The sequence below is a fragment of the Bactrocera tryoni genome, chromosome 2 (genome assembly GCF_016617805.1).
Source record: "Bactrocera tryoni isolate S06 chromosome 2, CSIRO_BtryS06_freeze2, whole genome shotgun sequence".
NCBI classification, from domain to species: Eukaryota; Metazoa; Arthropoda; class Insecta; order Diptera; family Tephritidae; genus Bactrocera; species Bactrocera tryoni.
This window is the reverse complement of record NC_052500.1, coordinates 8,318,002-8,335,014: the sequence shown is the minus strand read 5'-3', so window position 1 is coordinate 8,335,014 and position 17,013 is coordinate 8,318,002. Positions and strand designations below refer to the sequence as shown.

The 17,013-nt window shown below is 37.5% G+C and overlaps 1 protein-coding gene across 1 annotated transcript; it reads left to right on the top strand.

Annotated features, from left to right (window-relative positions):
- The first annotated feature begins 1,580 nt into the window (after nucleotides 1–1,580).
- On the top strand, nucleotides 1,581–5,905 carry LOC120769050. The gene is made up of 4 exons (XM_040095900.1): nucleotides 1,581–1,683; nucleotides 1,893–2,045; nucleotides 2,961–3,083; nucleotides 5,578–5,905. The coding sequence occupies exons 2-4, from the start codon at nucleotides 1,906–1,908 to the stop codon at nucleotides 5,720–5,722; spliced, it is 408 nt and encodes a 135-aa protein (XP_039951834.1). The 5' UTR covers nucleotides 1,581–1,683; nucleotides 1,893–1,905; the 3' UTR covers nucleotides 5,723–5,905.
- The last annotated feature ends 11,108 nt before the right edge of the window (nucleotides 5,906–17,013 follow it).

The following is a 17,013-nucleotide window of genomic DNA, read 5'->3' as shown; positions in this document are numbered from 1 at the left end:
GAGATGAGCTTAACTCAAATTGTTCCGATCAAAAAAAATATCAAAGTATATGAATACTGAAGAGACAGCCCAACCAGAAACCAAAATTTTAGAAATAAAACATCAAAACAAAGCTTTTCATAAGCTTTCGTGGAGATTTTTGTCCAGTTATTTTAAGTGCTGGTCACCCAACTCCATACTCAATATAATATCTCAATACTTTCGTCTAACTTCAAATTTTACATATAATCCTCCTATAATCTCTCAAGTTGGTTTCAATAAAAGGATTGTGGAATATTTTTTTGATGTACTGTGAATTCATAATGAAACCTATATCAAAACTTGTATTAATATTAAGTATTAATGAATCGAATATAATATTATTTACTTGACTTCTGGAGTTTCATCTAAAACGAGCTTAGTTCTATAGTAATTTATGGTAAACGGATATATGCCGTCCACTGGAGCACCTTCTTCTTTCTTTACTGGCGTTGACACCGCTTATGTGGTTTACAACAGCGAAGACGTTTTTTACGCGGCGGGTCCCAAGCCCAGTTCGCTTTTTCATTTTAGCTCGCCTTCAAACGGATTTTCTTTGGCTACCCAGTAGATACTTGGTATACCGGAAGTCGTGAGCTGCTTGAGCCATATGTAAAGGAATGGTGTCAGGCCACTCCCAAGTGAATGGCAATCAGAGAACTTTTCTCACATGACTCCATCCTCCCATCGGAGCTTAGGACCTCAATAAAACATTTCCATTTATTCCTATTTTTGCCAGCATCTTTAGTTCGCTACACGATTTTTCAAACCCAGTGCTATAGTCAACGAAGACAAGTAAGAAAGACGATTGTCATTCGTTCATTAATTCAACAATGATATGCAGTGTGTTAATCGGGACAACGCATTAACGATTCGGTCGAAATCCGGTTGTGGATTTCTCAGAGATTAGTCCAGTTTTGCTTGACTTTGACTTCTTTGTAAGAACGACCATTACCAGAATTCCCTGAAACCAGTGCTCAGGGATCTTCTCTTGTACGCAGAAGGTTGTGAAAATTGGAAGAAGGAGTTTCACCTGGTTCAGCCTGGATTCTATCATGTCCTGTAGATTTGTTGTTAGCTAAAATAATTTTTTTGAGGAGTGATGGTTATGCAGTACTTTAATATTTTTTTATTGTGCAACTTGTTCGGCTTCCAAAGCTAGCTAACTACTAGTACATTTGCGTTTGTCACGACTTCACTTTTCTTTTGTTCTGAACCGAACGGAGATTCGGCTTCGGAAAAGTTAATTACTTGAAGAGCTGCACCAAATTGTGCACGTCTCGTCAGATATTTAGCTCTTATTATAGTCTGACAGATCCAATTTTAAATCTTAAGCCGCTCTTTTTTTGATTTTTTTTTTAATATCCGAAAAGATACGTTCTCTCTTCTTCTGTATTCAACTTAAAACAACATAAAATCACAATATTTATTTTTTGCAATTACCGCCAATTGGCAACCCTATTATACCACTACTATTTGTCCTTACACACACATGCTTGCGCACGTATGAGCGCGATACTTAGCCAATTTATTTGTTCAATACAAACAGTCGTCACCAACGAGCTGCACCATCCGATAAGGCAAATAACCAACAGGGCCGCGATATACCTTAGTGCAATCTCGAAATCAGAAAATCACAAGACAGTGCACAAACAGAACGAGCAGGTGAAAAATTGCGAAGCCGCACAAGCCAAGCAACGTGTTAGCAATCAAGTGAAATTGCAATTGCGCTTCGCATGTTGCATACATATCCGAGCAGCAGCGCGCACCGAGCAGCATGCCTTGCTCACAAAAGCAAAATACTATAGACGCTCATTATTTTTATTTGTATGGAGACTATATATTTATTTTGCTTTCTTTCCGTATCTTTGCAGTGCTTGAAACAATATGAAATTGGAATACGATACAAATCCGTTCAAGCGACCGATGAATGCGCTACAAAAACAATGGTACCGCGTACTTATCGCCCGGCGTGTTGGCTACGGGCCGCCGCGATCCTCGAGCAATGCCAACCAAACGCAAACCTAGTGAGTAGCAAATAGTGAATAACATACATACAAACATACTTACTTAAAAAGTAGACAAGTGCTGGCAGAGTGGCGGAGAGAGGTGAGCGTGAAGGGTGATAGAAAAATGGCATTAAAAATAGGGAAAAGAGAAAAAAAATAATAAAGACACATACAGTTGGCAACGGCAGTGCATAGCTATGCACTGTGACAACAATTGCAGTCGAAGCAAAAACAACACATATCCACAATATCTATAGCTATACTCTGGTGCACTTCTTCATGCTTTCCGTTTGTGTACTTTGTTGTTGCCCAACCAGGAAGACAACGCAAAAGCGCAACAAATCTTTTTACAATTCGTCAGGAAATTGCATTTCCTTACTGCCTCGTTTGGCTTGATTTGATTTGCTTCCTCGCAACCAGCTTTCATGCATACAACGCTCAGTGGTGCCCATTCGTAGCTGAGACCTTGTGTGCGGTTTGCTGCCGGCGCTGATCCGTGTACTCCAGTAGTTAGCGCTCTTGTACGTGCAGTGCACACATCGTGTCGTAGTTGTAAAACCCTCAAGGGCTTCGAGAATGCACTCGTGCATACGCTCATAGAATCTTACATACACCAGACACACACACACGTATATTAGTCATGTCTCAGACTGCCTTTGCAGTCCTTTATGTTCATGTGGTTTTCATTTTATATACCTCTTCTTTTTTTTGTGGTTTACCTTGCTTGGCTCCACGTCTTACTCGTTCGTTTGTATGCTCAGCAAATATTTTCATTTCATATTTCACATGATTGTCCTTTTATTCTCACTGCTGCACCTGTAATCCATCGATTGCATCTCAACAATTCAACTTCTTTCCGTTTGCCTTGCACCACGCCGCTCTGGGCCGCCTCTCGCCACACTGTCGTTCTTGTCATATTTGCGCTGCGCGTAGTCAGCAAGTTTGCCAACGGCGCTACATGGACGCATTCCGCCGTTACAATGCACAGTTCCGCAAGGAAGTGCAACGGCATGAACTCATGCAGCCGACTGCCATCGATGCGATGCGTGTTCACAGGTATGTTCCCCAGTATATTGGATAATTTTTACAATGTAGTTTGTTGTACACGAAGTGGATAGCACAAATGCAAATATAACATTATTTTTAACATAGAAGTGTTGCACGAGCGTGCAGTGCAATAATAAGCTCAATGTAAACATATTTTTAGCCAAACTATTCTAAATTGCTGTATTGTTATTATATATTTTATTATAAACTTTTAACTTGCTTGTACAGTCCTCTTATTTATGCTTAGTCTGTCGATTACATCCTAAATGTAGGCAATACTTTAGTTTTAGCGCACGCAAAACCAATAAAAAATTATTGCCTACAATTAGGCGGAAGTATATATATAGCGAAGTCACACACCTTTTGGTATTATGAAAAATTTTCCCGAGGCTTCTTTGCAATTCTTAAAAAGTACGAACACATTAATTGCAATAAAGGGAATTTCCGCTTTTCTTTTTAGTTGCTATCCTTAAGAAAAATAGTCTTCAAAGACATAGTTCTTATTAAGGATATAAATTATATTATTATACATAATCTGAATTAAAGCTAAAGGCTTTAAAACCACTTTCAAAAGCTGATTTTTATGAGTTACTCTACTAAGTGGAAAAATTATCATCATTCTTAGTTTCATTTCAACATTTGTGGTGCATTTGGCTCCGAATTTTGATAAGTTCGACGCCAATAAGAATAAATTAGAGGAGTAAAGGTTAGGTTATTTTTCTCTGGTAGACTCGTGAGCCAGGCATAGATCCGTTCTTAGTGATGTCAGATGGAATCGCCGTTACGTAGTTCATGAGAAATAGTATGCTTCACTATGCCAGTGTTTGACGGAAATTTCAATAGGTTCTGGGCCTCACTATCGATACTTCTTTTAGTGTTTTATTTCGTGGAGCCCCCAAATCTTTAAAACGTGGCCTAGCAAGTGTGGAAAGCGCGATATCTCATTTCATCGAATTTTAATTTGTATAAATCATCGTAAAGACAATTCGTGCAGTTTTCCAACGTTGTTTATATTATCGGATGACAGCCGTAAACCAATTCTAGCACTCTCATTCACTATCACATTGCCATGGATGCCTTTGTGAGCTGGCACTCAGTAGAAGTGAAGTCGCTTAGTTCTGGTTAGACTCTCCTTTGCTTCCCTGTTTCACAAGACACTTCTGATCGATATGCAAACTGAGGTTACTACCTTGATTGCTGCTTAGCTGCTTACGTTAATTAAATGTAGAGTTGTCTGCCTTTGCTTGAAAAATAGTACTCCAGTAGTTCGCCAGCTTAATTGGCTACCTTAATCCTAACACTGGGCAGTATATCATCGCACCAATTGCGTCCTCCAGTTTCGACCATCTTTTTCTACGTTTACTCTAAACTTTCTTTTCAAATTGAAAAGTGGTATCATGTAGTCGGTGTTTATCAAATCGCCATTACTCACCGAGCTATTCCCAAGAGTTCTATATATGAAGTATCCGGCTGGCCAGTAGTCGCTCTGCCGATTTTACCGCTCAGTTTTCATCGAAGAGATCTATAGGTAACGGGTTTAGCATTAGTTCAAGTTGGAGTGGTTCTTAAAGCTCCCGATATACATAGCGCAATGAACCTCTGAACCATTTTCGTTGGCTTCCAGAAGTGGTCACCAAGCTGATTCGTACTTTTGTCGAAAAATAACTTGGGTAGCTGATCCATTACGAAATTCCGACTATTTATGAATTCTAGTTGCTGGTACTGGTTTGAAACTAATATTGGTCCAAGCAGAGAGCCTATAGTTGGCCGAAATAATATCAAAATTAAAATTTTATGGCTGCTTGAATCTGAAGAGTGTGAAAATCGCCCAATTGGCTGTTTGTCATGAGTAGAAAAAAGTCAATCATTTTAATTTTGAAATTTTGGAGTTGTAACGAATAATAAAAGCACATAATTAAAGAAAAATTGTAATAACACACCTTTCGATTTGTCCACCCTCGTCCTCCAAAAGTAAAGTGTATCCAATTCCATACACACAAGCACTACTTCACGTCCAAGCATCCACTAATTCAGTAGAATATTTTAAAACGCGGAGAAAGCTAGAAAACTGAAGCGATTTTACTAAGCTCGCTGCAACTTAACACCGTTGTTGAGTATTTATTTCACCTTTCGTTGACCCACTTGGTTTAATTCGCTTTTAACACCGAAATTGCAAAGCTCACAAAAACCCCGAAAAGGCAGCACGAGCCAAGAGCTAAGCACCAACAACAACAATAACAACCAACTAGAGCACAAATACTTGAACACTTGCTTTGTTTTTGTTGCTTTGTCAAGCAATTAACTATGTACATTTAACACTTTCGGAGCAACTGCAGTTAGAAACTTTGATTAGCACCAACACCAGCTACAACAACAATAAAAGCACATAGAACAGCGTGATAAAGAGGAAACAACTGTAGCAGCAAACATTTTTGACATATTTTAGTAGAAACGGCGGAGTAAAGTAAAACATTCTCGCATTTCGCTGCTCTCTCGCCCACAGAACCTTCGCCATTACAACACTTTGGCCGCCCTTGCACTCGAAACGAGAAATAAATCTGACACTGGAACAATTGGAGAATGTTTTGAGTGTCAAAGAAAGGTGGCGTTTGGAGGAGATACTCAAGCGTGAAACGAAGCACAGATAAAGTGGCTTCACAAGGCAACGTGATATAGGAGGCATGGGTGTAGAGAAAAAGCGGAGATGGAATAAAAACGGGAGGAATAAGTTGCAAATGAGGAAGAATCGAATGTACTGACTGGAGGGAGTGGATGACATATCAATGACTTGAAGAGCTGAAATGTTAAAATGAAAATTGATTTGACTTAAGGAAAAACAAAAAATTTTTTCTTCCATATTTAAGTCAAAATAGTAAAATTACTTGCTTATAAAGATATTATACAACAATATTCAAGGCCGTTTTTTTCATCATTTATTCATCATCTTCATGTTAGGGACCCGAGTTGCCGAACAATTTGCACTTTTTGTGTGAGCTCAGCCTTCGTATCTTAGATTGTGTTTTCTTTGTGTAGAACTAAATTGGCTATGACATTCCCTTTTGAAACATGGACCCATCTATTGCCTAATATTATTTAAAGTTAAGCGCTCCTACCGTGGAGTTAACAGTGAAGCAACCTTTACTAGATCTTAGACCAATAAATGGCAGGTATTGAAGTGATCCTTTTTTTACCAATTAAGTTGGCTCTATTATTTCTATAATTTTCATCTTTAAGTCTTGAGATTTTACCAAATTCGAGAGAAAAAAAGTGAGAATTTTTGTCCATTTAATTTCGGTTTGATAAAGGCAGTTCAAGAAAATTTTGATAAATCAGTTTTCGATTTTTCAAAGCATCATAATATCAAATATTATTATAAAATAAACGGTTTCTAAAAAATGTCTATGGAAAAAATTTAAACATAATATTTATGATAAATAACATTTATAAAATTTCTTTGTAAAATAACTGTGGTGAGTTTCTCTTTTTGCGACATTTTGGTTTGATTAATCTAATACTAGAATGTTTTTATCTATTAAAAAGATGACCAGCAGTTTTTACAATAATAATTGATAGCACATACTGTGGTGAGTTTCCTTTTGTGACCATTTGCTTTGACTAAGCTGACGCTATTAGTTTTTTCATTAAAAAGTAATAACTGCCAGTTTTTACTTTTTATGACCTTCATAACCTACTGTGGTGAATTTCCCTTTTTAACCCACTGTTTTGACAAATCTAGTATTTTTTTATCAATTAAAAAGATGCTTTTACGATTATAATTTACACCACCCACTGTGGTGAGGATCCTTATTTAGTCTTCTTCTGTGACTAAACTAGCGCTTTTATTGTTTATCTATTAAAAAGGAGTAGCCACCAGTTTCTATATTTTAACGTAATACCCATAGAGTTTAATTTTTTGGCCTTCTTCTTTGACTAAACTTACGCTATTATTGTTATATCCATTAAAAAAAAATAACCGCCAGTTTTTGAAACTATAATTCACACCACCCACTGTGGTGAGTTTCTCTTTTTGACCAACTATTTTGAATAACCTAAAGCTAAAATGTGTTTAGCTATTAAAAAGGAATAATTATCAGTTTCTGTAATTAGAATTTACACCACGTATAGTGGTGAGTTTCCAATTTTAGTTATGAAGCTTAAGTTCAACCGTTTAGACTAACTTTAAAGCATTTTTTATCTGTTATAAAGAAAAAGGAAGAAGATTTTGCAATCACACTATGGTGGGTTTCTTCTTTTAAAAGTAATATTCAATTTCTTTGACTAATCGAATTCTTGAACATATTTAATCATTAAAAAATAAAGAAGAAGATTCATCAAGCAGTTGTTTTTAAACTCATAAATCTGATATCCTTTGCAACTACACTCATTAACGCTCAGATACGAAACAATCTACCATATCGAAATCTAAAGTGCAATCGATAGCACTCAAAATCTTCAGCTATTGCCATGCATTTGTATGTACATACATGGGGGACTTTTTCCTCTCTGCATTGAAATGTATCATATCATAGCCACAGCATGCAAGAGGGCAACAACAATGCAGTACAATTTCCCCCCACACACACACGCTTCATTTTACGCGCAACGCAGCGCGGAACGCCGCAGCAAATTGCAATGCGTGTGATTAAGCGCAAACGGCGAGGTCTCCACTAACTAACAAAACTGATGTATATGAGTAGTATTACTTAGTGGTAGAACGGGGGAGGGCAAGTCAAGTGAAGCGCCAGCGAAAACACTGTTTACTCGTAGTCAATGGGGCGGGGCTGACCGCCAGCGGCGCTTACTCGCATTGCAAATCACGGCCCAAAATATCGACAACTGACAAAATGTGTGAATTGAATTTTGAAAAAGATTTCCGTGGCACGTTTTGTAGCATATCATGAGCTGCCGGCGGTGTAGTGCGGAAATTCGAGCGGTTTGCAATGAACCACTGCGTTGCGAACACGACGTACAGACAATGAGGAGTTTGAGTTGAAATTGTTGAAAAGTTGATTACATCCATACACCGTTATACCCGTTATACTTACCATTACATACTGTTACATAAACAAACATACAAACAAATAAATAGGTATGAGCGAGAACGTGTTGTTTGCCGCTTGAAGTGCGGCATCGCGCTGCAACTTTGTCGGTTTGCGCGCTCATTTCTGTCTCAACCGCCGCGAGTTGGCTGCTTTTTTACGGTTAGCGCATTCCTTCGTTCAGTCATTTTAGGTTTTTGGTTTGATGCGCCTTTGACTAGGAAGTTTTTGATTTGGTTTGGCTTGATTTGGTTTGCGCGTGTTGTTCACTGAACGCACACACACACACGCACATATAGCCGCACATAGCGCCAAACAAAGTCTCCTGCTTTATACACCAAGCCACTTGCCTGGACTTGACTCTCATTGGCATTGCGCTCACGTCTCGGATGTTTATGCCATTAGAGCGATAAGCTGCTGCTGTTCGCTGTCAGACGCGCACGCCTGCATAACAATTGCCAACACTTTGCTACGGCCACTGCCGCCGCGCACATCTCGAGCTGCCTTTCTCATCCTTATTGCCTGGCGTCGTCACGCGCTAACGACAAACGAACGAAATTTAGTTTTCTGGGGTTAAGTGGCGCTCACTATTTCGACGTTGCTTTTGTTTTTGTGTGTGCTTTTGTTTTTATTATTATCGGTTGAATTTTAGCAATGGCGATTGTTGCTCACTTTAATTTCGGGGTAGCATGCAGTTGGAGCTGGTTATCGCCCCTAACGCTCTCGACAAAGCGAAATTTTTACTGCGTTCAATTGATGGTTTGAGCAGGGAAACTCTGTATACATACATACCAATAATTCATTAACGACAACAAGATCAATTTCGTTGTTAATTTTGCTTTATTCCTCGCAACATGGTTTGCATTCAAATTAGTTTCAGTTGTGTTTGGTGGGGTAAAAGCTTAATTGCTTGCTGAGGTGTATAGAATTGGGAGAACAGCATCTTTTATTTGGAGCTATTGATAGTATGGCTGTTGTTTTAATACCATTATGATGTTATTAACAGATTTCCATAAATGAGTGCTTTCACAACTAACGCTGATTTTCATACCTAAAAGCTTTCAATTTTTTCACTTCAACGAGATATGCTCCTTTGCAAGCATAAAGTCTTTTCTTTGTTCACTTTAATAACTTAAAGCTCATTCTTAAGCTTCAAAGCTTTCCATTTCTTTTCTAAATAATAACATTCATCTCTTAAGCTCCTTCTCAAGCTTAAAAACTTTTCATTTCTGCACTTTAATAAAAGCTTTCAAGCTTCTTCTCAAGCCTAAAAGCTTTCAGTTTTTCACTTCAATGACAGCTTTCACATCTAAAGCTCTTTATCAGGCTTGAATTTTTTTAATTTTTTTACTTAAGTAAAAGCATTCACATGTAAGGCTTCTTCTCAAGCTTAAAAGCTTTCAGCTCTTTCACTTGAATGAAAACTTTCGCTAATAGTTCCTTAATAAGCTTAAAATCGTTTCATTTTTTCAAAGATTAAAAGCTTCTTCTCAAGATTAAAAGCTTTCAGTTTTTTCACTTAAATTAAAGCTTTCATATCTAAAGCTCCTTATTAAGCCTAAATTTTTTTTGAGTTTTCTCTTAAAGAAAATCCTTTACATACACAGCTTCTTCTCAAGTTTAAAAGCTTTCAGCTTTTTCACTTAAATGAAAAATATCGTTATAAAAGCTACTTATCAAGCTTAAGAATTTTTTATTTTTTCACTTTTACTCATAAAGCTCAAGCTAAAGTTTAAAAGCTTTTCATTTATTCAAGTAACATTCCGAAAATATTCAAAATTTACTTTTAGCGGATGCTTCGTTCCTTTAAAAAATTTGAAGTCAACTCCAAAAAAATCAACTAAATACTTTATCGTAAAGAAAATAAAATATTTACTACGAAATTCTTTTTAGTATTAGAAAAACCCAAAGTATAACATTGAATTTCCTTTCAATGGAAACATCAAGAATTAAAAGTGCCATAACAAAACAACAAATAAACAAACGAATAAAAATGTTTTGACAAAAACAATTTACAAAATTTTTAATCAAAAGAAAATTAAAAAAAAAATAATATTTTAAGAAGAATCAACGAGAAAAATTTATAAAAAACACATTCACATTCTGGGATTATTTCAAGGCAACACGTCAATGACATCTTCAAACAGCATTGCATACATCAAACTACAGAAACTAATACAAAAAGATAAATAAAAAACGCAAAAACGCGTCAAGCTCCAACTTCACTGCAGACACAACAAACAATTCATTGCCATTATTCACACACCCGCCAAAATATGGATGAGACGAAAGTACTTGAAGCCGCACTCCAGAATTGCCATCATCTCGAACGCTCCATCTACGAATCCATACGGCTGGTGCGACGCCTAAACATACGCTACAATTCCGATTGGCTTCTGAAGAACTATAAAAACTATATGGCAAACATTTGGTCGCAATACCAGTGCACGAGTCAAGTGCCCGAGACGGCGCGCAGTGCCACCTCGGTGCGCTCGATGCCCGTGCGAACGAGCAGCGCCAAAGCCGCGCGTACGCTGCTGCCGAAGAAATCGTCGCATGTGGCGTTGAGTGCGCGCAGTTCGCACGAGTTGTGCGGCATCAGTCGACAAATCAACTACAAATTCATCAAAATCAAACGCAGCATGGAGACGCTCATCCATCAGATACAGCATGCTATCGAGATATCGAATCGCCAGCGGAACTTTGTGCATCTAAATGTGAATGCACGTGACAGTCGAACGCGTATCTGTTGCCATTGAGCGCCTAACAATGAGTCACGTGGTGGATGTATTGAGGCGGTGAAATGACGGTGTTGGTGTATAAAGAAGTCTATGGTTCGATCTTGCTTTGGGGCACTCTGGCAATGGAGTTTCAATGATGTGTGATTTATTTTCGGTATTTCGAAGTTTTCTTCGCAAAAGGACTAAAATAGTTTTCGCGTCTATATAAATATGTATGTATTTGGTACATGAAATACTTTTATATTTTAATATTTTTTTATAAAATGTTGTTTTTAATAAATATTTTTACGCGTGGTATGTTGTGTTGTAATAAATTCCAGATTATTACTGCATATGATATGTTTTCTCAGCTTAATAACGTACCAGATGCTATTATGGTGGGCGGGAAATGTGACCAGAAGCTAAGTCTAATGGAAAAATATTCAGCTATCTTTTGGAAAAATGTGATTTATTTAATACATATATCCTTTTGATGAACTTTGAGGACCTTCTTTCTCCTCCATAGATGATACAAATGACTTTAGAAGCTAAAAGCAATTATAAGTCTCGCGTTTATTCTATGAAAGCCGCAACTAAAAACTCCTATCCAGTTCGAATAATCTACTTTTTTTTAACTGATAAAAGTTATACTTTATTTAGTTATTTCTAATTAGCAGATTGATTTTAAGCCTTTGTAGTATTTCTTCTTATTATTTAGGTTTGTAGACCAAAAATTTTGAAGTCAATGCTTTTCCTGATCCCAATCTATTCGGAACTCTACATAGGTGAAGTCCCCAAAATAAATCTTCGAGATTCAAGTTTTACTCAGAGGAGTTTATCATTATTCCCTAGCCTTTACAATGACTTTTAAAGAGTGAGACTTTCTTGCAATTTTAAACTTTTACATCTCTTAGCAGTATATGCTCCATCTGTTGAGTCCAATTCCTTCGAGTATTTCGAATGACGAATGACACGCGTGTTGTTTTGCTCCAAGGTCTGAATTGTCTGCATAGACTTTGGACTTTACATATCCCCGCAGGAAGAAGTCTAACGGTGTGCTATCACACGATCTTGGTGGCCAATCTCTCCATAAATCCATTGATTGATGCGATGTGTGGGAAGTGGCGTCGTCTTGTTGAAACCAAATGTCTCCAAGATCACGAGCTTCCATTTCAGGCATCAAATAGTCGCAATAGTTTTGAAGAAATATGAACCGATGATTCCTCCAGTCCACAAACCACACCAAACCGTTATGTTTTTCTGGATGAAATTTCATCTCTTGAATCTCTTCAGGTTGCTATTCGCCCAAGTGCGGTAAATTTGTTTGTTTACATACTCATTGACCCAGAAATGGGGCTCATCTCTGAATACAAAATATCGGACCTCCTTAGAACTTTTCAAGAGGCCGAGCGACTTCAATTCTTGCACAAGCTATATTTTGTACGCTTTCAATTTAAAATATCGGCTTAAAATGACTTGGCGTTTCATACGTCAGTCCACGTTGCTGCGAATGGCACCAAATCGACACTTCACGGTCTTCATGTACTCTCTCAGAGACGGCTGCTGTATTTTACTCACCACTTGTGAAGGATTTGTAGCTCTAATGCAACCGAAATTAATAATTTTTTTTTATTATCAACAGTAAAAATTATATACTCTGCGTCAACTTTTTGTGATTTTCCAAACTAATAAGTGGCCTATACCTCATTACTTCTTCTAATGATGCTTGAAATCAGCATCTGAGATCAATCTCAGCAATTAATTTTCTAATTTGATAACACTTTAATATATAAGTATTGTTTGTTTTGGAAAAAATTTCCTGGGACGTGACCCGTGAAACGTGAAAAGCTTAATTTTATTCTTCGATTAAGTAAATGTTGAGATTTATACATATTTTATGTCTCTCTTTGGTTTTATTTGAAAGCTCTCCGAATTATATTCAAATTTTTAATTTCAGCTAAAATACGTACTCTCAATTGATTATCAATTCAATTAGCTTAATATCTTACAAACATACATACATATGTACGTTAAACATTTATTCGTTTCAACGAAATTCTATAAACTACTAATTAAGCGTTTTACTTTACGCAAATTAACCAGTTGACATTTTACGCATACAATTTCACACATGAAAGTAAAATTCCAATTTAGCACTCAATGGCATGTGCGCACACAAAGGCGCACAACGCACACACACACACTCACGCATGACGTAAATTTGCACACAAATATTTTTCAAAGGCTTTATTACGCACCGGCAGGCCTACCTAATACCCAGCTGGCTCATTAATGGTATTTATTTACCTGTGAGCACAGCTGGAATATTGGGGCCGATTAATGGTTAAAGGACTTTAGCAGCAACTAAATATTTGAATGGTATGCGAGCAACAAAGGCGGGCAATAAAGCAGGCTGCCAGCCAACAAGCACTAACAAAGTTTGCTTGTAGCTTTTCCACAGCAACTTTGTATAAATAATTTTAAGGCTTGCGTTTGTATATACATATACTTATATACATGTAAATAGGTATGCCGGTTAGTGTGTGTGTGCCTTGTAAATGCTTTAAATATTTATGATGCCAGTTAACCAAAATGAAGCACACGCCATGGCGTATACGTAACATTCAATGAGAGAAAATGTGTGGATGGGGTAGTGTGTGTGTGAGTGTTTGAGTATCAGCAACATTATGGCGTAAACCGATATGTCCGAATGATATGTAAGCACACACACACTTCGAACCAAATATTTGTGTTAGTGTATTAGTAAATATGCATATACATATGTGAGTGTGTATGTATTAGTGTACTCATAATACACATAATTGCAATTCCATTTCTATGTCTGTCCGTCTGGCTGTATTCAGCGCGCATTCATGCATCTAATAACTATTTATAGACGCCACATACAAATACATCAATATATCTGCACGTATGTATGTGTGTTGGTGTGCACATAAGTGTTTGTTGTAAAATTGTGCGCAAATAGAGTTGCGTTTAGTTTATCTGTGTAAACTTCAGTTGCCCGCATTTCGCAATGCATTCAGCACATTGGCAAACTAAACGCACAAATAGTTCATCTTCAGCGACGCCAGCCGCCGCGTCAGTGTACTGGCTGAGCAAATATGCGCGTTATGAGCTGGACCCTCGCTGCGGAGTGTTTGTGTGTGGACTTATCATATACTCAAATATATGCTCATCATATTTGTACCGACGTATGTACGCACTTGCTAAGCACTCTCACATATTTACTTGATTTCCTAAATGCTTTTGGAGTATAAGCGAATAAACCGCAAGTGCTCGAAGACAACGTACAGTGGAGCTTTAAACAATGCTGTTATGTTCAATATGTTTTTGAGAGAAAAGTGTTATAACAAATCCGAGTGAATTAATTGAGATTTGATAAATTTCAGTCAGTTTTTTATTATGCTTATCGCATCTCGAATTGAACTCGTTAATACCGTTTTAAATCTCGTCCCTAAGCGACTTATATTTGAAATTGTCATTTCCTCACTGCATAATCGTCTCTTTTTCGGTGCGGCATTAGTTTACAATTTTTTTTCGAGATAAATCTCAGGGTTCTCAAAAAAAATTCCAAATCTATTTTTGCATAATTTATATCATTTGAGGAAGAACTTCAGAGCCGATACTACAATAATCGAAGCTGTCTGTTCGAATAATGAAATAATTTCTTCGAAGTCCCGAATATTGTAAAGATATTTTGGAATTTTGGCACATTTTTTTAAATTATTCTCGAACTCTCCTAATCCCGAAGTGAAGAGCTTTCTGATCTCTGTCAAGTCAGATAGTTTTCTTTCGTTCTTTTGCGGATAAAGTATTTGCTTACCATATCTAGTGTATAACTTTCTTTGGATACTATTTTTATTTGCAATTCTACAATCCAAGATATTGAACGAAATAAAGATTTAGTTGAGTGATGTGAATCCCGTTCCAGTCGGGATCCCGAATTTTTTACCTCAGTATTTCTTCTTCAGTTATTTCCTAATCCAGAAAATAGTTTCAATTTCATGCAGTATTGTTTTGATAATTTCAGAGTCCCGAAAATATTTTCACATCGATTACTAATCCTTTTTTAAATCCCGAATGTTGTGTAGAATATTATTTCATACATTTTTTAGACTGAATGTATCAAAATCAAAACCGATTCTCAAAATCCCGAACTACCGAAATCCCGAATTTATTCTGTGATCTTTCACTGAGCATTATTTCGGTATACAATAGGCCTTGCCAAATATTTTTATATTTCATTAACTACACTCAGGAAGTTCAGTAGTATGTTGAACAGCAACATGCTGAAAAAATCTTAATATTTACTGAATGAAGGCCATCATTAAGGAATGTTTCTTATTTATTCAATTTCAGCCATTTTCTCTCGTAAATGGAACGTGGTTGCGTGAAATGATTTTAACCTGATATGTTTCCTTTTTAACTTGAACTTTTTTATAGCATTCAAATTTTCATCAGACTCACCCCCTGTACTAACTGTACTCATACGTCTTCCATAAGCTACCACGAATTATGCTTCCGAATGCGCGGTCATTTTGTACATTTTTCTCTTAATACTACTCATATGTTTATGCTCATCAACTCACATATACTGCTCACCAACAACTGACAACTGCTTCTGGCTGTCGGTAGTGCAGCAGCTTTCCACGTCCGCTACGGGTAAACATGTCTATAATGCTCGAACGTACAAAGATTGCTCATGTCTCGCTTTCTATCTGTCTATTTGTCTTGCTGCCTGCTGGCCAGTCTGTCTGCCTGCCGGTTATTTGGCGTCTGACGGCCAACAATCCAAGCAGTTCATCCAATTTATCCCGGCGCTGTGCGATAAACTCTCCAACGACTAAACTACGTTCATCTTCTTGTCCATCACAAAGCATTGGATAAACATTTCACATTAATTCTCGGCAAGAACACTAACCACAAGTCACGCAGCGCCCCACCCGTTCACTTTTGCCTAACCACATATGCATGTATGTATGCTCATATAATTGTTTAGCACGGCGGTTAAGGAGTGCGCTGGTAAGCTCGGCTGGACTTTTGCTTTGAATTCTCGGGTAAATAACACGCTTCGACGCTGTTGAGCCTTCTCATGCATCTTCGTCACAGTTGCTTCGACCAGCAACGCACGCCTTCACCTAAAACACCGCTACACTTTTTATCACATACGTGCTATATGTACTCGTATGTGTGAATCTTCCCAATAGTTGAGTCTTTGCTTGTTATTTACTATCTGCTTGTGCATTTTTTCATTCGGTTTGCTTTGCTCTGGTCTTCTTGCCTCCACCACAGCAGCAGCATTTCGTGGTTTTTTGCCTCAAGCATTTTTCTTTCAATCGCTCGGCTTGCAACGCCGTTCGAGACGTGCTCGCCGGCAAATCCAGTCAATAAATTGTACCACAAATGCGGTTGGCCGATACTGAAATCGATGCCGGTTCCACTCTGCTCTTGCTGCACGTAACGATGCTGACCACAATTTAAGTGGATGTAGGGCTACCGAGCGCTGAAAGTGTGGGCGAGAGAGGTAGTGAGGCGGTAAAGCGGAGAGCATGTGGTAAGCAACGCAGAGGGGTAGTGAATGTTGGCAACTGGCTGTTGGATCGACTGTCTGGCGGGCCGCCTGGCTGATTGTTTGTAGATGATTGTTGCACGAAAGTAGTCGAAGATTAATTTGGTGGATTTTTCATTTTTCAATATCGATTACGATTGGTGAATAATGATGTTATGAAAGTTGCTCACACTGCGCTGGAATTGAAAAAGCGGAGATAAAATAGTGATAAAATGCTATGGGAGGAGAATGTACTTTTTTGAAAAATTAGATAGCAATTGGTTCCAAAAAAATTAAAAATTGTGCTTTAAAATTTGGCAAATTTAGTAAGGCAGAATTTTTTGTGAGTGTATTGCGATGAAATTGTCAACTCTCTTGGGGAAGTATATCTTTTTGGTGTTTTTTCTGTCGAATAATTGGTGTCAACCACAGACTTCATAGTATCTTAACTTTATATTCTTATTTCTTCAACTGATAGTTGAATATACCCTTTACACTCCTTAACATAATCTCTTTCCTTTCTTCCAGTAAAGTCCATTTTTTAAGTGACATCGTCTTCAGACAATTCACTTTTCCACTACGATTTTGATTCTGTACTCCAATGTCAGAGA

What these genes read in the sequence shown, in the direction of transcription:
- LOC120769050 (XM_040095900.1), top strand. Translation starts at nt 1,906, where the DNA reads ATGAAATTGGAATACGATACAAATCCGTTCAAGCGACCGATGAATGCG. An exon ending in GCCAACCAAACGCAAACCTA is followed by an intron (nt 2,046 to 2,960) that starts GTGAGTAGCAAA and finishes CGCTGCGCGTAG; the next exon opens with TCAGCAAGTTTGCCAACGGC. An exon ending in GATGCGATGCGTGTTCACAG is followed by an intron (nt 3,084 to 5,577) that starts GTATGTTCCCCA and finishes TCTCGCCCACAG; the next exon opens with AACCTTCGCCATTACAACAC.